We start from the raw sequence: 22,919 nt of genomic DNA, 5'->3' as shown, positions 1-22,919 counted from the left end.
CAGTAACACCCAAACACACACACAAAAAAAGCCTCTAATTTTAAAACAGAATATTAAAGTATTCAAGACATTTCATGAAAAAGCATCCCAAGGATACATTTTGAAAAACTCTTAGGTATATCTAGTAACAGAGAAAGAACAAAATGCCAATGCTTAGGCTACAGTTATTATTCATTAATGATATTTTAAGTAACCACATAAATTAAATCTCTTTAACACTCTGGGGCATGATTTACACCATCAGCATTACATTCAATAACACCTTCTAGATACTGTGCAAGTTTAAATATGCTACTGAAACATGATTATATGAAAACTGCTTATCTTGCCTTGCTTATACAAAAGATTCCATTTCCAGTAAAAAATTAGAGCTTAGAGCTCAAAGCTGTTCATTCATGATTTATCAACAAACACCTACTCAGTACTGATAGTGCAGCATCCCTCTATTAATGAATCGACTACACACGTCTAAAAAGCTTTTAAAATACAGTAAATCCGAACAGCACACAGTCATATCTTGAACTGAGGTTAGCTGCAAACCAATGCTACTATAATTCTGCTTGATTTACAATAAAGCACCTTTTCTCTTTATTAACACATACTTTAATGGCTAGCAAAGGTCTGAGCAAAAAGCATTTAGGAATATATCACTCTAATTTACCGTTCCATCTTCCATCAGTTTCAGACAAGAACCAAAATCTGCTAATCGAATATGGCCATTCATATCCATCAAGATGTTGTCTGGTTTAATATCCCTGCAAACAAGCAAACAAAAAAAACCCAACCACATTTCAAAATTATTATGCGGTAGATTTTTGTACTATGTAGCCTAATCATTAATACTCATCATTGAAAGAACATTAAAAAAAGAATCAGCAGATGATGCACAATCACATTATGTAACAAAATTTACACCAAGGGTGTTTCATGACAGGACTAGTAGATTAAAGCAAATAATGTATGTGAATTGTAGTAAGAGCTGTGCAGTCCAAATCCTCTAATCTTTCACAGGTAGACAAAACTCATGCACACTCCACTACACAGCTGACTGGGGGAAGGCCAGCAGTTCTCTAACAGGCTTTTACTCCAATAAATATTTTCACATATATTTCCATATGCAATAATTCACATCTTGCATCTGACACTGACCTTAGATCCTGATTCACTCACAACTTTAAAAAGCTATTTTACTAAGGTAGAGCTGTTGCTACAACTCACTTTTTTTTCCCCTGTCTCTTCAAAGCAATATTCTTACTATAACTAAAATTTTATTCAGGCACTTGACTGCCAATCATTCACACGCAATTGGGTGAGGAGGTGTGGTTCTGTTTAGTACTGAAGCTGGAACCCTTCCATTCTTTATGCCCTCCACTGTCCCACTCACCAGAACTGACAGCGTGCAGAAGATGCAGAGAAGTGTCAAGCAGAGCTGGAACATGCCAGCATGTCCCAGGTCACAAACAATGTGTAACCCTGCAGCTCTCTTGATTCAATGCCTAATCTAACTTCAGCTTAAAATACTTTGTAAAAACATTCATCAAGTTCCTTTTAGAAGCTGGACCTAGTTCAAGCCAAACAAAAACAGGAGTCACTTTTGAGGCTCCATTTATCCATGCTCTATCTTTTAATATATTCCTAGGAGAAATACTAATAGTAATTACTATAATAAAACCAAACTGTCTCCCCCCTACCTCAACTCCCAAAGCAGCAAAAAACACAAGAAAAAGCTCACTCTGTTGTCCGCACTCTGCAAAAACAAAACTGCAAACACTGGAAGCACTCAGAGGAACAGGTACTTCTTGCACAGCAACATTTGTAAGGCTCAGCAGTAACTTTAACAGAGTCATTTTTACAGTTACGAATAAAGGCCAACTTAATTCATATGAATTCTTTTCAGCTCTTACAACAAAAGGTATGGGTTTTGAACAACCCTTCTGAATTCAGCTGAACTACATTACTAAAATAGAGTTTGAAAAACGAGAATTGGTGACACCTGCAGAGCAGAGTGGGCTATAAGCAAAGGGAAAGTTAGGAAAATTATCAGCCCCAGCGGGGAACGAGGAAGGGGAGTAATTATTGCCAGTGTAACTGAAGAGTTAGAAGGAGGTAATTATGGGTGAAAACAATGTCATAAACCCTGCATCTCCACTAAGCCTACAGTTGTTAGATGCCATTATAGTTGTGTAATGGAATCTATTCCAAAAATTTATCTACAGCTACTGTTTACTCGAGAATTTTGTTCTGAAGATATTTGGTACCTTTCCTTTGATCAGAACTCATTCTTCTATCCTAAACAGAGGACGGTCTTCCCCATGTTCTTTGGCTTATCCCAGCATCCTTACAGTGGAACTCTGCCTCCATCACAGCTGAAATTCTATTCCTAGCACCCTCTGCCTCCTAAATACATCTTAGTATTTGAGATGCCTGGTCCTCTACCTCCAGTCAAACCCAAATCATCTGCACTCCAATTTCATTCTTCCACTGTCAGTTTCTTCACTCCTTAGTCCTAGTCTCCCTCACACACATCAACTTTTTTTCCCTCCCATTACAGATCACAGCAGCCAAGATTTTATACAGTCACCTCACAGATTCCCTTTCCATTCCCATCGGCTTCCTATTCCTCTAATCCTTCCTTCCTCTTTCCTCATCATCTTTTCGTTCTGCTACACAGGAATCTTCTTTGGCACTGAAAGAAAGAGCACTATTCATTCTTACAGACCAAACCTACAGCAGAAAAAATCCCCTACAAATACAGGACCCAAAACTACACGCATTTATTTTAAACTCATAATAACTACTATAGTGTGAGAAAAGTTATAACCTTATGTACTGCGAGGAGGCCTGGAAGGAAGGAGAAGAATGAAAATTTATCTGTGAATCAAGGAAGATTCTCTCATGAATTCCAATAGTATCTCAGAGCAGAAGAATTTCTTAAAACACTTAAAAGAGTTATTTTTTTTCTCCATTAGTAATCTACCCAGGAAAAGCAATATATGCTTCCCGATCTCACTCCTGGAAAGAGACGATGCTACTTCAGATAGATATTCAGGATGCAAAATTCTGGATCAAGCACCTAAAATTTGGCAAAACTGTATGGTTAGAGTAATATGGTTTAGTGAATAGACCACTAGACTGAATATCAACAGTTAAGAGTTACTAGGTGATTGCAGATGAACTGTTTCTACATCCCTCAAAGACAACACCAGCGCTCAGTCAAGCCACTAATATCTGACTAGAAGGCTATGGAGCACTAACATTGTAGTAACACTGTAATTAGTTTGCTGCAGGAAAAGAAGAAGGTCTCCTCACTTGAAATAGGAAATAACAATTCCCTTTCAGTAAATATAAGCATTTGGAAACTGTTTTACGAACCAGAAAATCAGCACAATAGCAGCTTGGACAAACTGATGCCATTTGTATACTATGCAAACTTTCATTATTTGCTTCTGTTCAGCTGACAAATGCTATAGGAACAACCAGTTTGTATGATGCTGGCAACTTCACTTGTATAGAAGGGCGGGGGCTTCTGATAAAAACTGAACGAATCTTTAAAGAATTGTTTCTCAAACTTCATAATACTTCCTGGTTTAATATGAGCTTTTCCTTCTTCAGACTGGTGTGTTTATTCAGATGACTTCATTAAATTCCCTTTAAAATAAGTTTACTTTCTTAAGCCATAATTAAAACCCAAACATTTTACATAGGAACTGTGTTAATATCAACAAAATTCTAAAATGAGACTATAGCAGACATTTGGATTGTTGCCATTTATTTTGACTTCTCTGTTAATAAGGGTAGAATTTCATTTGTTCAGTACGACCCATGACAAAGTACTCCCTCTGAGACTTGCTAAACCCATAGAACATTCCAGTCACAAAACAAATACCATGAACGCATTTTTCTTTCCTGGATTCATTTCTGATATTAAATTGTGAGGTCTTGCATATTGAAATTTCGGCCTGATGATCTCCCGAAGCTCTTTCCAATATTAATTATCTGACGATTTTGAGATTTCAAAGCATATCTGTTCCTGGCATTCATCTACACCATTCTCTGAATCACTGAATCAATGTTACTCAGACATTTGCAAGACAACAAGCATTTCCCCAAGCAGGAAGCAAGGATTCCAGAATAATCATAAGCTAAATAAAGTTGGACATGAGAAACAACTTCTTTCTTCAGCGGGTGGTCAAACACCAGCTTCCTAGCAAGGTGGTGGGTGTCTCATGCCTGCTAGTACCCAAGAGGCAATTGGATAACGCCCTGAATAACATGCTTTAGCATTTGGCTAGCCCTGAGGAGGATCATGAGGTTGGAATAGATCTTTGAAGGACACTTCCAACTGATCTATTTTATTCTAATTTTGTTTCACAGGGAGTCTCACAGATGCAGGAGAACAGGTAAGAGGTAACACTCAAAAAATAGAGTGATATTTAATGCAAAAAAGGTGTGTCGATTATTAAGAAGCAATTGTGTCAGCCAATACTAAAGATTACGCTAACAGAACAACTCACAGGCCCACACGTTTGATTTTATGCAATAAAAACCTCTCTTGCAGTGAAGAACTAGCAATCAGTAGAGATCATTCTTCTCGGTAACTGTATGGTAATGATGGAGAATGTACTCGGTTTGTGTTACTCATTTGCAATGTATTTACCTTTTATTTCCAAAACAAAAATAATCAGGTAGAAATGGAGGAAAAGGTGAGTCGTCCTCTGTAACTAATACAAACAACAGGCAGTCAGATGGGGCAAGAGAACAGGACGTGTCCTCCTTGGACTACTAAACACTTTGGATGCTAACGGACTGTTCTCAGAAACACAGATGAGCTCTTAAAACAGCACTAGAACTGAAATGACAATAAAGGTCTACATGAGTTTCTAAATTCAACAACTGCAGAGTCAGCTAAGCCTGAAGAAAGAAATGGACCTGTCTGAAATGGAAGGAGTAATTTGATAGCAGATCTACTAGTTTATCTTAGGACACTAGCTGAGAAAGTGATAATTTGGAGAACAATTTTTTATTTCTAATGTTAAGATTAGAAAAATGCAGAAATGAATTCACTCTTCTAAAGCGATCACACACTCCAAGACATAATCTTGAGAGTGATGCAAAATGAATAGGTTACATTAAATTATTTTCAGATGAACGGTATCTTTTTTCATGCTACCAACGCAAACCAAATTACAGCAGATGAAAAAAAAACTAGATTCAGGAGTAACTGCTGGCACAGAAGGACCAGACAACATATTACTAATTGAGAATAGCACAGTAAATTACATGTTCATTTTGTGTGCAAGAGAATTCTCCTAAAGCATAACACAAAATTTAAAAGCAAACCTCAATGGCTATTATTATCCATTCTTCAAGGGGAAATATTACTCTCTGCCAAGTTACCTCCTCAAAAAGCAAACAACAACAACAACAAAAATCCCACACCAAGATTTTACTGTCAAATGCCTGGACTTCTTATCCAAAATTCCTTCAAAACACAAGGTTCTTCTTAGCCAGGACAGGTTTTGCAAGCAGTTTATTTCAATCCCTTCTGTTTTTTCAGACAAGCTTTTCTTCCGCACTCCTTCTCACACAGAAATGCTACAACCATGATTTAAAAAAAAAAAAAAAAAAAAAAAAATTTGTTTTTGGCAGCATTGAAACTAAAGGAGAAAATTTGGTGCCTGTGAAATTTGTATTAAGGTATTCAGCAAGGTAATACCTGCAATGCCTGCTTTAGATATGCAGAGTGAAAAAAGAAGTCACCTTCTGCTAAGAATGCTAGCCAGTTGATTCATTTTTTCAGTCACATCTACGGTCACTGATGTCCAGGAGCTTATTTCTATTTTCCATTACAGTGAGCCAGGTTATATCAAAGTTGCCATATTCTGACAACTAAACTTTATCTACATTCCAGTGAGCGAAACTAGAAATACACTCCATCTGGCAGAAAGACCAGCGTGCACTGAGCCAAATGAGATTCAGACAGTTGGCAGTTATTCTTTAGTAATCCCAAGAAGATAGGCTGCGCAAGATAACACCCTGAGAATATGGAACACGTTGTACTTCATTAACTGTTCCTCTTATGAAGACTCTCCCGCGCCTTCTCCTAAACAAACACTCCTCCACTTTGGCTGGAATCCAGAAAGTGTCTATTTTCTATTGATTTCAAAATCATTTAAAGAACTTTGATTGCGACCTTATAATTTGCATAGCACCCAAACAGTTGCATCATGTTTGTATACTAAACAAAACCTGCTTCATGTGAAGCTGACAAACTGAAGCTTTAAAAGGAAAATGATATGGTGGCCATGCGCATAGCCTTGAAGTCTATAGGAACAGTCAAAAACAACACATTTTAGGATGTATATCTTAATAAGCAAAGAAACCACATTAAAAAAATGCCATAAACAATAGCATTTTGAACTTGCAGTGCCTGCAGTGAGGTGGTTCTGGGCTGTTTTTTTTTTTTTTTTCCTTAAGTGGTATATTAATACTGTAAAACTCCTTTGTTTTCTCATAAAGTCTTGATAATAAATCATTACGTATGTTTTGTTCCAGTAGTATCCAGTTATTCACCTCTTTCAAAACAATCTCACTAATCTCAGCAGCAGGAGATTCATCTAAATCTTATTAAAGCCAGTGGACAGACTCCCATCAATTACTAGGACAGCTCAACAAAACCAGGATGATAAAAGTTTAGATCTGGCATATAATCATACTTACTGATCAGTGTGTAATTTTATATTCATACTGCTACACACCCTAAGCAAGACTTAGTCTTAGTCACACTCCAAGACTAAATGAAATGCAACATAGAACTCAAGGTTTCAAGTATCAGATGCAGCACATTCATTACCCGAAGCTCTCACTGACAACACGTATACATAAATTATATTAGTATGCTTATTTCAGCATTTAGGTCTTCATTGTTTCACCACCTATCAGATGTAATTAGAAACTGAACTTGATGTTATTTAGTTTAAGACTACACTTATGAGAAAGCATATTTTTCAATTCTTGAACCAGACTGAGAGAAATTACCTCATTTTTAGTGGATGCAGAAGCTACTCATTTCCTCATTTAGCACAGAGAATTTGCATTACATTCTTAAGGCATACAATGCAAAGATTGAAAGCACTGAGTGTGGGCAACGCAAGTAGTAAAGAATTTAAATTCCAATGAAAGATCCTTAAATTAGACATGAGAAAGCACTTTCATAATAATGACAGCAGCACACTGCAACAAATTGCTTCAGGAAATTTCATCATATCCATCGCTGTTTTTTTAAGAACTGGTTAGACAAATATCTTTCAAGAATAGTTTCACTCTAATTTCATCTTGCCTTGCAGCAGTGGAAAAGCCTCAACCTCTCCAAGTCCTTTCCCTTTTCTCTACAGTTCTACACTGATCTAATTTCTGCCACTCAGACAAGTCTTCTGGACACAATGCAGTATTTAGCATTTTGTATCCAATATACTTTATGCATTTTCAAATGCTAATAAAGGAAATAATGACAAACAACAAGGAATGTGTACATCAGCCAACACATATGCCTCTTCAGTTTGTTCAGGCACTGATACTCATTCCTAAGCACTTGAACTGACTAGAGTTACTGGCTTATAAATAAATGCTCTACCACATAACACTATAATGTCACAGTGCTTTTTTTTTTTTTTTTTTTTTTTTAACTTAGGAAAAATATCTCCGTGACCTTTGTGTATGTGTATTGGCTTCAAAATACTGGCTACCTCAACTATGATAACAGTTCAAAAATAAGGATAGTTATTTTTAGAAACTGCCTACATCCACTTGTTTTTCTATTTCTCAAAAAATAAATGACTTGAAAAATTCCTTTTGATTGGTATTCAGCAGCTACATACTCCTTGTAGTTATTATTTTTCATCTACAATGCTAATCAACTGTCAGAACCAGACAGCCAGGGAGAAAATTCTCACATTCAGGCTAAATACCATCATTCTGTTAAGTATTTAGATGACAGACCAAGGTAAAGTCTCTTGCACGTCTAACCATTATCTCCATTGTCTTGTCAGTTTTACAGATGGAAACCAGAAAGACAGTGTGACATCTTAGAAACATTTTAAACATAGTACCTTACAATGCTGATTTACAGACAATATTTTAAACACCTGTGAAATAAAAATATATGTTGCTTTTCTAGTAACGCCTACATTTCCTTGTGGCAGACAATCACAGGCATTGGAACTCAGGTAGCCAATGCATTCTGGAACTGATAACATTTCAGATTAAAAAAAAAAATGGAACTTAAATGAAATAGTCTGACTACTACGTACTGGAACTAGAAGGAAAAAAAAAGAAAAAAAAAGAAAAATGGACGAGGATCTTGTAGTAGAACAAAAACACAAGAGACAGAAAAATTCCCTCAGTTGTCTTGCAGACCAAAAAACTTTGCAGGTAATAAAACACAAAATAAGGCACACATAAAGAATTGAACATTTCATCTTCAAAACAGTAGTATTGTCAAGTAATTACTCATGCACAAAAGCTTGAGAGCTTTGCACCTTCATGCTTCCCAGGTAATTCTAATACTTTAAAATAGCTATTTTTGATGGTCTCTTGGGATGCAGAAAATCTAAGGCATAAAAGCTTTGAAAGATGTACAAACCAAAAATGGAAGAAAAAACAGGAATTTAAATCACTGTGATACTATATATGTAGTTGAAGGATATGTACTTCCAAGTTCTATTGGCTTAAGACAGAACATGCCTTCAGCCTCAGTATTCGTAACCTGAACATTTTTGCTCTGGAAATTCTAGTTCATAAAACTCTAAACTTTGCAAGGATATGGCAGGTAAACAGGTAGAACTGCCTTGATCATGTCTTGACATTTAATAGCAGACAGGCTTATGAAATTGGCTCAAATGTAAAATTTCCTTTTCCTGCTCTAAAGCCTGACAAACACAAAACCCTTACTTACCCCAAAACACACAGCAATCAAGGTTAGTCTTTGACATTACTGACACTGGGAAAAATAACAAATGCTGGACTGTCCTCAAACCATTGCAAAACAAGCTGCCATCCACACTGCTGATCCTTTCCCTCTGTTTACTCTGCATAAGAATTCTTGCTTTTATAGAAGACTATTCTAATAAGCATGACTTCAGAACACAAGCCAGCAGCTGCAGCAGGGCACAGAGTACAAGTCTTCTTGTGTCTCAGAAGTGTGGTAATCACAAGATCTATGACTGTGTTGCTTTAAAACAGCCTTTCTTTCACATAGCAGTTTCAGGAAGAGTTGACACTTGGTGCTAAATACTATTAACAGATTAGCTACCTGTTTTATTCTGTTGAAACCCAGCATCATTATATGGTTTCTCTCCAACATCAGCAGCGCCAGCTATGGTAGCAACTTCCCCTAGTACCTCTTGCTCTTCTTATCTAAAGACTTTGCCTTAAACCTGGCTCAAGAGTTAGGCATATTGAAATTCACTGCACAACAATTCACCCCCATTTTTTAAAAAAAGGAACTCTAGGCTGATGAGCCTCACCTTTGTGCCTGGGAAGATCACAGAGTAGATCCTCCTGGAAGTTATGCTAAGGCACATGAAGGATGAGCAGGTGATATGAGGTAGATTATGCCTGGCCAATCTGGTGGCCTTCTATGATGCTGTGACAGCATCAGTGGGCAAAGAGAAGGCAACTGATGTCATCTACCTGGACTCGTGCAAGGCCTTTGACATGGTCCTGCACTATATCCTTATTTCTAATTTAGAGTGACAAGGATTTGAGGGCTATTCTGGGGATAAAGAATTGTGTAGATGCTCAAAGTCAGAGGGTCAACAGATCTATGTCCAGGTGGAGGCCAATCACAAGTGGTGTCCCCCAGGGATTCATCTTGGGATCAGTGCTCTTTGATATCTTTATCAATGACATAGACAGTGAGATTGAGAGCACTTCCAGCAAGTCTACTGATGACAGCAAGCTCAGTGGTGCAGTTGATACAGCAGAAGAAAGGATGCCATCCAGAGGGACCTGGACAGGTTTGAAAAGTGGGCAAATGAGAACCTAATGAGGTTCAAAAAGACCAGGTGCAAGGTGGTGCAGCTGGGTCAGGGCAATCTCATATGTGTACAGACTGGGTAAAGAACTCAATGAGAGAAGCCCTGTGGAGAGGAACTTGTGGGTCCTAGTGGATAAAAAGCAGGACATGAGCCATCTGTGTGGGCTTGCTGCTTGGAAGGTCAACAGTACCCTGGGCTGTAGAGTAGCAAGCAGGGAGAGGGAGGGGATTCTTCTACCCTCTACCCTTCTACCCTCATGAGACCCTATCTGGAGTACTATGTCCAGGCTTGGGGCCCCTGGTACAAGAAAGACACGTCAGGTTTATTCTGCAGAACACAACTACTTCCCAGAAGAAGGCTGAAAGCAAATGTTTAATTTATACCTTTATGTCACTGAGTAACTATGTCTACACTGAATACACAACAATAACTTTAAGAGGCCACCGTGAAAAAAAGTGATGGGAGGGAATGGATTGCTCTGCTAGCCTACATCAGCAGGGCTCTGAAATAAAAACCAGTTGAAAATGGGTTGGGAACCAGAGGTGTTACTTCAGCAGACTACATAGTATTTGAGAAAGAGAAGTTGAGAAACTTTCATTTACATATTGTTGAGGGGAAAAAAAACAAGACAAAACAAAAGAGATATCATTTCTCTACCTCTGTTATCTTCCAGCTTTCTAATAAATTACTAACATATAAACGTTAAGGACCTAACTTGTCCAGCTGTCACAATGCTTTTTTTGGATCCAATCATCCTGCTTATAGTTTCACATTCCTCAACAGAAACTCCACACTGACTACATTCATCCGAGAAAATGACCATTTGAGTAAACACTTGAGAGAATGAGAGCCCTCATGTTCAAGGCCAAAGCTGCATACATATTGAGAACAACACTAAGCGCATGATAGACAAATAACTATCGCACAAGTGCACTCAGCAATCTTCGATGTAACTTGCTCTTTTTATAAAAGACTATTAGGTGGATATGTAAACGTACTTGCTAAAAACAGCTTTATGTCAATGCTGATAAAAACAACTTTCACCAAATTTAAAATATTAGGTTTATTTACTTAAGATTTCAGTGTAATTACAACAGAACCAGGTAGCTTGTTTGAACTCTTGAGAGCCTTCACTGACAATTATTTTGGAGTTTCTGAACTGTATTCTTTTCTATCTTTCTCCATTTTTTTCCCTCCAAAATTTAGGAAGAAAAATAAAGTGACAATTCAAAAATATTTGAAAAAGACAATTTTTGCTACATTTTGCCAAAGCAAATTTATCAGAATTGCGTTTTGCCTTCTAAGGACTAAGTAAACAGATTAAGAACCCCACCACAACTGCCAAGCAGCATATTCTAAAGATTAAAAAATTAAAGTCTGCTAAGTAAGGCTAATTCATGTCAAAGCTTTTAGTTTTCTAATAGTATCATGAGTTACTGGAAGGTAAAGAAGTAGAAAGAGTAAGCTCCTTAAGAATGTTATGTCCATCTGTGAGTGCCATCTGCCAAAGAAATCCTGAAAGAAGAGGCTAAAGAGGAATCCAGAATATGCCCAGCTGTTATACTGTAAATTACTACCTATAGTGGAAAACGTTAATACATATTTATAAGCAGATAAATGCTTTCTTTCGATTCTCATTGAGGATAATCTTTGCTCTCTGCATTTCCGTATAACTGTACATTGTCTGAGACATCTGATTGCACTGAATAATTCTAAGAGTAAAGTAGACAACATAATCTGAGGGCTTGATTGTTTTTGACAATGACAATCAAAACACATTTTTCACTTCTTTTTAACACATTGATGATACTAACAAAGTAACTGATGGAAGAAATCTCACTCAAAGGCTGTCAGGACAATACAACAACTTTTAATATGTACATCTGTATTGACAAATATATGGCGTTTTTTAATTATCAGCAATATCTGTAATCCGAAGCAAGATGTGATTTGCAAATCAGTAGAAAATTTCTGGGACTGATCAAGAAACAAACTAACCTGCTGGGTCCATACTGCACCCTACAGCAACCCAAAACCTTTTCCATCTTCCTCCAGGAAGAAATACGCAGATATAAATATACAAAAAAATTAAGAGAGATAAGGGAAAAGGAAGTCTGTACATAAATGAGTTTTGAGAACACTGAATGCCTTTCATTTTCCCAAACAAAGGATATACCGCCTTAATACGAGGTTGATTTTATCCCTCTCCCCTCCACTTACGTGGTGGCAATAAAAATCACGACAGAGCCATAAAAATATATCAATGGGCAGAGAGGATACACAGAAAAAAGTATAATGTACTTTAAAGACATGTAAAACAACAAAAAAAGTATATATTATAAAATATGTAAAGTAATTGTTTCTTATTCTTGGGTTATGTGAAGTAAGCTCTGGAGGCTAAAATGACTTTAAAAAATGTTTACACTGAGAAGTAATACCAACCTGAGAAAACAAGTATATACATCACACACTTGCTATTGCAGTTGCCACTACATGAAGCAATGTTGTTCTATCTTATATATTTTACTGTTCTTCCTCTAGGCCGGTGTGGAGTTAGATTTCTTTTTTTTTTTTCTTTAAAAAGACTGCCTAGCAGAAAGAAGAATGTTTCAGAAAACAACACTGCTACGCAGCAGCTTTAATGTGCTGCACAGATCCCTTTTCTTTTTCCTTCATCCAAAAAAGTTATACTCAGTAGCTACACAGACACCCGTGATCCCTCTTTTTTTCAACAGAAGTCAGTGTTGTTCAGAATGCCTACTGAGAAGAAAGTGGGTTTAGGGGAAAAGCTACTGAAGAACAGAGAAAAGCATGTGTTTTTGTTTTGTTTTTTTTTCCCTAAATACATCCTCCACTTAACTGTGTCCTAAATTAATAGCATATAGGTTAAATGCTAATGGGAAAGCAGATTCTTTCAAAGTCAGAAATTAAAAATGTAGAACAGTGGAGAGCAAAGAATCTACTACTCCTGAACGAATAAAACTAAATTTAGGATAATCTCTTTTGCTTCCCCATCGCAACTTGATCATGTTCTTTACTGTATCGCAAGGTAAGGAAGAAGAAACTGTCTTTCACTTGCAATTCAAATCATTCCATCCTATATATTCCATATCAATCATATGCACAGCTGCTAGTTCAGCCTGACCAATGCTGTTGATTTAAGTTTAGCCCAAGCTGAAGCCTCCCAGGCTTTGCTGGGGGACAGTAAAAAAACAAGTGTCTCAGATGAGTGGGCAGTTGCAAAGGTTAATATGGAAAAGAAAGAAACAGAGAAAGACTCTATCTTCTCCTGTGTGTTACCATGTATCCAGATAAGTAGCTGTATCACTACTCTTTCAGGAAACCCCCGTAGTCTTCTACAGAGAGAAACACACAGCATGGCAGAATCCATCAGTAGAAGGAGCCAGAGAGAAATAAATGGCTTCGAATCCATGACAAACATACAAATCCACACACCTGCACTATGATGCATTCTATTACTGTAATCTTTTTACTACATCATTTAAGACTCCAAATTATATATAGATATATTTTAAACAGAAGAAAACATCTTCTGGATCATCTGGACATCTTGCCCAGTTGCTGAATCTGAGCATGCCGACCAGGAACGCAGAGCTTCCCTGCTGAAACACCTAATGCACCGTAACACAGCAGCCATGTGTGAGAAGCACAGCATTCTCACCCACAGGACCAGCCTTCCTCAGCCTGAATGAAGGCGAGGCTGCCAAGGAATCTTTTGAGATACATTTACATGGATATTTGACGTGACCTTTTCAGCTGTTCAGAGTTAATTCAACGTGAAAAGCATGCAGGTTTATTTCTCGTCCAGGAGGATCCCAAGGTAGAAACAGAAGATTTCCAGAAAGCTCCTGTGCTTTACTACCTGAACAAGATTTTTGCTCTTATTTTGCTATTTTGAGACAGTATGGGTACTTTACTTTTTGACAACAAACTTACATGCGAAATAACAGACTTCTGACCTGTATGGTTTGGATCTGGAATTCACTTCAGCTCTTCACACAGGTGGCTGTGACCCATGTGAGATGTGTTTCAAATGCCTACACTGACAATTGAAGAGATTATTTTCAATAGCAGCCAATTTTATGCTTTTTTTTCCTTCTAATATGCTTTTTCATATTCGATATCGTAAAAGTCATGAACTGCAGAAGTTAGAAGCCTGATAAAGAATTCCAAAGTCTTTAAAATGCTGGGGCAAAAAAAACATTCTGACATCTGAGTGGTAAGGTGATGTGTGTCTAACTGTGTCAAATCACAGCCAGGTGAATCAGAAGCCTGTCTCTCAGTGCAAACCACACCAGGTGAATCAAGGTCTGTCATCTTTAGCTCAGTACATGTTAAAAAGTTACAATGAGAAAATATATGGTAGGAAGTTAAGATAGTAATATTTTTTATTATTATTAAAACATTATTGATTTGATATACCTAAATGAGTGTTGTATTTAAGATGCTCATGCCAAGAACTGCAGCTACTACGTGAAAGCTGTGGTTGAACTTGTATCACTAAAGGATAGTCAGAGTACATCATCTTCAGACAAACAGTATTTAACAATATTCAAATGTACAATAAATAAATATATATATATATAAAACAAAACCACCAACCCTCAGAAATCTCTCATGTTTTCAGTCTCTTTTTGCTTCCCTTACTCCCATGCTTGTTTACCTTCTCATCTCCTCCTCTACTTAAATAGCTAGTCACTTGAAGGATCAAAGTTGCTATTTTCAGTCATTTAACCTACAGTTAATCTCATTGTTGCTTGTCTTTTAAGTAGAATTAGTTGCCTACTGTGCATCTATTGGCTAACAAGGAGACTGACATTAAGTCCTTGTTTATAGGTAGTATTACAGGTGTGTTTCAGAACGCATAGTAACAAGCAGTTTTAACCAATTTTAACACTTGTTTTTTATAGAATGAGTTGATATTTTAACTTATATGATTTGATTAATGTCAATATTAATCATTCTCTGCCTGAGCCTTTCCTGTCTCTGGAACTCGAAACTGAAAAGCAGACTCTCTAGAGTGGCAAACAGGAGTTCAGAACTTAAACTAGCAAGTAAATCAGATACACATATACAAGACTTATTGAAGTGTACATTAGCAGAGGGAGTCAAAAGTCTTCCTTGGCCATGTGTGCCAGGAAACGTCTGAATAAAAAACAAAGTACAAATTTCAATAATTAGAATTTAAAATCCTGTAAAACCACCCTTTATTTTCAAAAGTATGGAGTGATTGATCACTCCTAACCGGTGCCTCAGCTCTAACATTCCACAGTTCTCAGCATCATCAACATAATTAACACAATATTCCAAAAATAAAAATAAATAAATAACACTTCCTGCGAAAGTTAGCAAAGTTGCCTATGTGCTTACAGACCTCTTGTCTTCACAGATTTAAAGAAAAATACTGGAAAAAAAAAAGGACAATTTAAATACTGAATTTTTAGTACTCAATTTGAGACAATCTGTTACAAATAGATGGAAAAAGTGAATATTTGGTTCCTTAAGTAAATGAAAACATTGCCTAAAATGTCAGCCTAAGTTATGTTTCTTCGCTTAAGTCTAGAGCAAAAGAGTATACCAACTAGATACAGTAGTAGGAAAATAACACCTGATATTTCTTTAATACAATAAAGAAAAACCACACACAGATTTGAGTGACAAATATGTAGTTATGGATATAAAATTATCATTGAAAAAGGATCAGCTAGATTCAAATTTTATACACATAGAAAAAAATAAAAAAATGTAGCCCTTTGCCTCTCCTGAAAACTGCAACTAAATTCAATTCAACTCAATCTATTTACAAGAAATTCTTCAGCAGCAAATAGAAGACCAGACTGTGCAAGTGGTTCAGCTATCTTTTTTCAAGAAATGCTCACGTACAAAACAAGTAACACGCATCTAGCTCACTGAATTCTGAGGATCTCTGTGGCTCTTTTCCTACAGTTCCGTTGCATTCATCATTTAAAGCCTTTGTTGGAAAGGAAAAGGAATTTCATCACTCTCTACAGCTACTAGGAGGTTGTAGCAAGAAGGGAATCAGTCTCCTTTCTTGAGTAAGAAGCAGTAAGTTGTAAGGAAATGCTCTTAAGCTATGCCATGTTGGACATCTGGAAGAATTTCTTCATGGAGACAGTAGTCAAGCATTAGAATGGGCTGCCCACAGCAGTGGTCATGTCCCATCCCTGGAGGAATTTAAGAAAATTGTGGATGCTGCACTAAGGGACATGATTTAGTGATGGGAATTGGAGTACACCCATCAACCTGACCTACCAAGATCTTGAAGATCTTTTCCAACCTAGATGATCCTGTGGTTCTGTAAGACCCGATAAAATAATAATGATAAAAGACAACAACTTATTATTGACATAATTAACAAAGCATGCTATAATGGGAGATCACTTATTTAAGAACACTAACAAGAATTTACCAGTTGCACTGTCTGGGCTAATCATGTTTTTCCTGTTAGCTAGACCCATTTTTCAGTTTCTTGCTCTGTCTACGTTCAGCTTTTAAGCTCTGCAATAAAACCTACTGAAGGGACTATCTCTGACCTTCTGCTGTACAGTAGCATGCAGATAAGAGTATTCAGAGTTCTTCTGTTTAATAAATAACGCAAATATAATTTCAGACCTCGATAAAGTTATTATTGATGCTATCTAAACAAAGTCTTAGTTTTGACTGGCATAGCGTTAATTTTCTTCCTAGTAGCTGATATAATGCCATGCTTTGGATTTAGGAGAAGAACAATGTTGATAACACACTGGTGTTTTAGTTGTTGCTGAGCAGTGCTTACACTAAGTTAAGAACTTTTCAGCTTTTCATACCACTCTGCCAGAGAGGAACCCGGAGGAGCACAAGAGGGTAGAATGGGACAGAATCAAGACAGCTGACCCCAAGTGGCAAAGGAGACATTCCATACCACATGGCACCACACTGAACAATAAAATTGAGGGACATAGGCCAGGAGGGCTGCTGCTACTCAGCAATCAGCTGGGCATGGGTCAGCTGGTGGTAAGTAACTACAACTGTGCATCACTTCCATTGTATATTCTTTTTAATCACTATTTTTCCTTCAATTTCTGTCCTATTAAACTCTCTTTATCTCAACCCACAAGTTCTACCTTCTCTCTGATTCCCACCCCCATCTCACTGCAGGGGTGGTATGCAAACAGCAGCGTGGTGCTGAGCCGCCTGCCAGGTTAAACCACAACATGTGCAAACCAGCATCACACCATCAGACACTTTCAAGCAAGAACTCTTATTGCCATAAAATGAAGTCAAAGTCTGCAATGTCAATCCCATACAATCATATACATCCCAGCTATTTAACACATTAACTGCATTTACGGCTCAAATGTACATGCAATCTTCAGTAATGACAGCACCATGTTCAAGTAGATCAGTTTAAACTATTTAAATCCTAACAGAACTGAACTGGAACTGTGTCAAGATTATCAAAATTTCTGACAGGGTCCTGGAAACATCTTCATTCCTGTTCATGGCATTCTTTTTTCATGCACCAACAGGAATTTCCTCTTTGTTGAGAAACAGATTATTATTTCATTACTGTCGCAAGAACAGAGGTAAGGAAAAGATTTTTGATACTGCTAATAATATTACATTCATATCAAATTGCACAGATCTAGTACTAGGGAATTGGAAAGTAATAAAAGGAACAGAAGATATTTGTGAAATGCTTACTGATCTTTGTTAAAGAAGAAAGACACTCAAAGTTGAAGTGAAAATCTGCTGTCTTTTTTCTCCACAATCTTTTGCAAAATATTCCAGCACATTAGAGATTTTATGTTGGCTTCATCACCGTGCTGTAAAATATTAGTGTAAATTGTGATGAAGACAGAAATAAATATATTGAGACAAGCACAGCTTTGGCAGATAATGTCTTGGAAAGATTGTGCCAACACACGTAAAAGATAAGGAGGCAAATCAACAAGCCATGCTGGCATAGTGCAGACGTTACTAACTCATTTTAAAACCTCTGGACAAGGTTTGGATGCTGCTACATTCATAGAAAAAGCTCTTATCTCCCCAGGGAAACTGCAGTGAGCAGCTTCCACATTTGTTCATGTTTGAGTCTCTAATTGAGCTGGCGTAATTGTTAGTGAGTCACAATCTGTGTTTGTGTGTTATTTTTTGTTATAGAATCATAGAATCACCAAGGTTGGAAAAGACCCACAAGATCACCCAGTCCAACCATTCGCCCTTCACCAATGGTTCTCACTAAACCATGTCCCTCAACACAACGTCCAAACGTTCCTTGAACACCTCCAGGGTCAATGACTCCACCACCTCTCTGGGCAGCCCATTCCAGTGCCTGACCACCCTTTCAGAGAAGTAGTATTTCCTCACGTCTAGCCTGAACCTTCCCTGGCGCAGCTTGAAGCCATTCCCTCTAGTCCTATCACTGGCTACACGAGAGAAGAGGCCGAGCCCCAGCTCACTACAGCCTCCCTTCAGGCAGTCATAGAGAGCAATCTTTTGCTCGTTCTTTTTTTGATAAGGCATCTTGCTTATGTTAACTTATTTACTTATTACTTACGTTAACTTCAGACATCGTAGTTACTATAGTTTTTGTTTCCCTTTTTAACTGGAATTAAATCTGTGAGAATGGATGAAGCTTGATATTGAATACTGCAATAAACAATTGCTGCAATTCTTGCCCTTGACATCTTCAGAATCCCTCTGATTTTTTAAGATAAGAGACAAGTTAATCTCATTTACAATATTCAAATGGGAATCACAATGTTATACATTTCAGTACTCACAACTCCCCTGCGCATTTAACTGTCAAAAGCAATCATGACATTAGTAATATGGAATCTCAGGCAAACATTTTCTAGGAACTATAGCTTAAAACATTAATTTGCTTATTTTGTTGCTTATGTAAGAGGTGCACCTTTGCAACAATTTATTTTTGAGTACATTAGGCAATAGACGTCACTGTAAATCATGTTTTTGTTATTTAATTTTTGACATCCACTCAGTTTTCATGTTCTTGAAAACAAAATAACTGCTTTATGATGCAAGTCCTTAGGAAAAAAAAAATACATTTTCTCTGGTGACAGAAGGGACTGGCATGGAGCTGAGTCAAGGGAGAGCCAGGGGTTTAGGGAAAGGCTCTGCCCCAGAGGGCATGGAACAGGCTTGCCCAGGGCAGTGGGCATGGCCCCAAGCTGCCAGAGTTCAAGGGGTGTTTGGACAAATCTCTCAGACATAGGGTTTGGATTTTGGGTGGTGTAGTGTGGAGCTGAGAGTTGGACTTGATGATCCTTGTGGGTCTCTTCCACCTCAGGAAATTCTATGATTCTGTATGTTCAGCCTTCAGCTGCAGTCAGCGCAATAGTTCTGGTGTAAAAAATCAGTCAACCTGAAACAAGTTCTGGTAATAACTTGCTAAGCAAAGACACCAAAGGTCTACATAATATTTAATATGATTAGTTGCATTTAAGTGTGCTTGTATAAACATAACATTCCAAGATATTAACACAAAATAAGCATTCAATTAGTCTATGATATCTCTGGCATCTTAAGTGGATTTTAAGATTACTCTTTTTCTGAAAGATCAGTGAACTACAGATAAAAAGTGGAATTCCTTTTACATAAGACTACTTTATAATCTGTAGAAATGACTCTTCAGATGGAAGAGAAGATCTCTTTAATGCACAGGCATTCATGCTTAAATCACACAAAAACAATGAGATTAAAAAAATCTGAAACTAATGCATTATTCTTACAAAACAGAAATGAAGAGAAAGAAGTGCATCCTGAAGACTCTCCTCCCGTAAGCCATTCAGAATGCGTTCAGGTGGGTTCAACTTGTAAGAGAATCGTTATAGCACCAGCAAACATGCAGGAATAATAAATGTTGAATGTACATCCACAGTTCTGCACAGACATTTGTTAGTGAATGTAAGATATAAATAGTTCTATATGTGTTTTTTTCCTTTCATTGTTGTTAAAAACAAAAAGCATATTGAAAGTATGATCCAGATAAAATAAGCACTGTAATACCTCCCTGAAATTCCTGATAGCAGACTGAATGAAGAATGTAGCCAGAAGTTATACCAGAAGAAATCATTTAGTCTAAATGTACCCCAGTAACTCCTGCAGTAGCTTGGCAGAAAAACACCTCCAAACTTAAAAAATAATGAGAAAAACAAAAAGTGCACTGCTTGCCTAAACGCACCAAAATTATACTTATTGAGAATAAAGGACAGTTTTACTGAAAGTCTTTAAAAGCAAGTTGCACATGTGAAAGATTTTCTTTCAGCATAAGAAAAAGCACAAGCATAATAATCGCTTAAAGAGAAATGAGTAATTTTTTAACATCTCAGGCAGAAATTTAAGGCCTCAATTTATAGACATTACACTTAAGCAGAATCATATAAAAGAACTTTGACAGAGCAGTGTAAAAGCAGCCTCCTTTCTGTGCTAAACGCTTGACTTCCTATAACAGGAAGACACAATTTTGACACCATTACACCAGATCTGATTCAGATGAAATTTCAGACTTCCTCCCTGTTTTTCCTCTTCTAGGTGGCATTTTCTGTTTTGTCCCTTTCCAACACCCTTTTCCTGGATTTTACACACAATAACTAACAGAAAATTACTGAGTTACAGTATCAGTTTCCTGCTGCATGAGGATACGCTAAAGGCTGACTCCCAGTAGCTAATAAAGAAAAACTGACAGCATAAACACCACAGCACCTGAGTCAATAAAGAATTTTACGCAACTTTTCCAATAAAACTGTACAAGGTCTTCCTTCCACGACCCCAACCACAAAGCCTTCCATAACAGAACCACTCATGGTCCCACTCATGCATTTGCTTTGTAAGCAGTATTCTAATTTGCAGGATATTAAGCGACCTACTTTTTACCTCATTTAAGATGTTATAAGCTAATAATATTTTGTCATTATTAAAAAGGAACATGGTGTAGGATCTTCTAACAACAGAACAGCTCGGGCAAATGTTTACTGTAGGACAGCATTGACGTAGACAAGTTTATCTGGGCACAATTTCCTTAACTGCCCTTAACATAATAAAAATCTCCAGAGATGCAAAGAATCCATGTCATAACTGTCATTCTCATTCCTGCCAGAATCATTCTGAACCTTCCAAGCAAGAACAAAATCACTGGAAGCATTAGCAACCAACTGTATCCTCAGTCACCAAACAATGAGCTAATTGCACCTTCCAAACCACAGCCACCGGGACTAAAAGTTCAGAAACAATAAAAATGTTTTTGTCTTACTTTCCTACTATTGATTCTGGATATAAAAGGAGAAAACGTTTCCAGGTCTGAAATAATCAGAAAAGATTGAGTATAAAATTATAGCTTCGCTCATATAATAATAGCTTACAAATGGGAATGTTTGTTTTCAAAAGAAAACACCTCCAACTTCAGAAGACACCGAGAAAGTTCTCATCTCAGAGCTGTTAGTCATAATGCGGACAGTTTTCTTCTCTGACCACTACAGACATCAAATACATTTTTATGCTCAAAGTAGCAGCATCTCTTCAGAAGTTCCAACACATTTGGTATCCACTGAGCCTTGCTATAAACATTTTTACTTGAAAGGCTAGACTAGGTTGTTGGGGTTCTTTTTGTTTGTTTGTTTTGTTTTTTGTTTTGTTTTTAATATGGAGTAATTCAGTGGAAGATATTTGGCAATAAGAGTTTTCCCATTAAGGCACATGGTTAAAAAGGACTCTTCTCACATCTAACAGAATGGTCTCATCTATCTGCCTTTGATGCAACTGCACCCAGAAGATACACTAATCTACATTAAAAGAAAAAAAATCATATGTGAAGAAGAAATGTTTAGAAGATGATATAAGTCTTCTTTCTAATAAGAGATAGCTGTCATGCTAAAGGACTGATAGGGACACCAGAAAGAACAGAGGGATGTACTCCTTGCCTTGCTGGCCTTCCTGCACTGAATAAAGAATATCCCTCTTTAGTGGGGAGGTATCAGACATGGGAGGAGAAAGTTTTATTTCTAAGGGTACTGCAGCTAAGTACATTTAAGAAACTGCAGCCCCAAGAGTTTCTTGTATTTTTTTTTTATTATTATTATTATATTCTGAATAGAATTTAACAAATATTCAGATCTCAAGTAGGACTCACTGGATGTTGGGAAAGTCACAGTGTTAGAAACATATGATTTTATTGCCAACTTCAGCTTAAAATAATTCTCTCCATCTCCCCGTTCTTTCTTTCTCCATCAAATAGACTGGGGAACTGACCCAGATTAAAATGTAAAGTCACTTCTAACTTGGACCAGTGTCCTCAATTCAGTTCACTGCACAGCCTCACAAATCCCTTCAGCAGAGCTGAAGTGATGTTTGGAGCCTTGGTCTTGGGGAGAGCGGAACAATGGGAGAGAAGAAAGACGGGTTTGGAAAAGTGCCTCTGCTGAAAGGACCACTCAAGGCTACCATCACTTAAGGCATTACAGTTAGGGTTTCTCAATTCCTTCTGCTCAAGTAACACAGAATGTGAGTCCACAGTAGCTAATGCATCCATTACACACTTTTCACTTCAATTAACACTTCCACTAGACACAATATTGTACGAAACTGCTTGACTTCTACATCACAGTAAAACCAGTCTGATCCACTCACTCTTGACACTGTAAGCATATATAGGTTTTTTATTTCAAATACTTCTGGTTCATCACAGCCTCCTCAGGAAATCCCATCAGCAAATTCAAGTCAAATAACATTAGCCTCACACAGTCCCCATGGCAGATTGGGTGCCACCCTGAAGGGATACTACAGTAGTAGCCAGCAGCACTTAAAACATAAGGGGTCATGGAGCAAAATGAAAGCCCAGAG

The 22,919-nt window shown here is 37.3% G+C and overlaps 1 protein-coding gene across 7 annotated transcripts in view; it reads right to left on the bottom strand.

Moving 5' to 3' along the window:
- Positions 1-22,919, bottom strand: part of CDC42BPA (CDC42 binding protein kinase alpha) — a 174,957-nt gene that overhangs the window by 76,859 nt on the left and 75,179 nt on the right. For all 7 annotated transcript variants that reach the window (NM_001398237.1, NM_001199443.3, XM_046938649.1 and 4 more), the window contains one exon: positions 662-755. In NM_001398237.1, coding sequence (NP_001385166.1) covers positions 662-755 — 94 coding nt within the window. The remainder of the gene's footprint in view (positions 1-661; positions 756-22,919) is intronic.

The sequence above is a fragment of the Gallus gallus genome, chromosome 3 (genome assembly GCF_016699485.2).
Source record: "Gallus gallus isolate bGalGal1 chromosome 3, bGalGal1.mat.broiler.GRCg7b, whole genome shotgun sequence".
NCBI lineage: Eukaryota > Metazoa > Chordata > Aves > Galliformes > Phasianidae > Gallus > Gallus gallus.
This window is presented reverse-complemented; position numbering and strand designations above follow the sequence as displayed.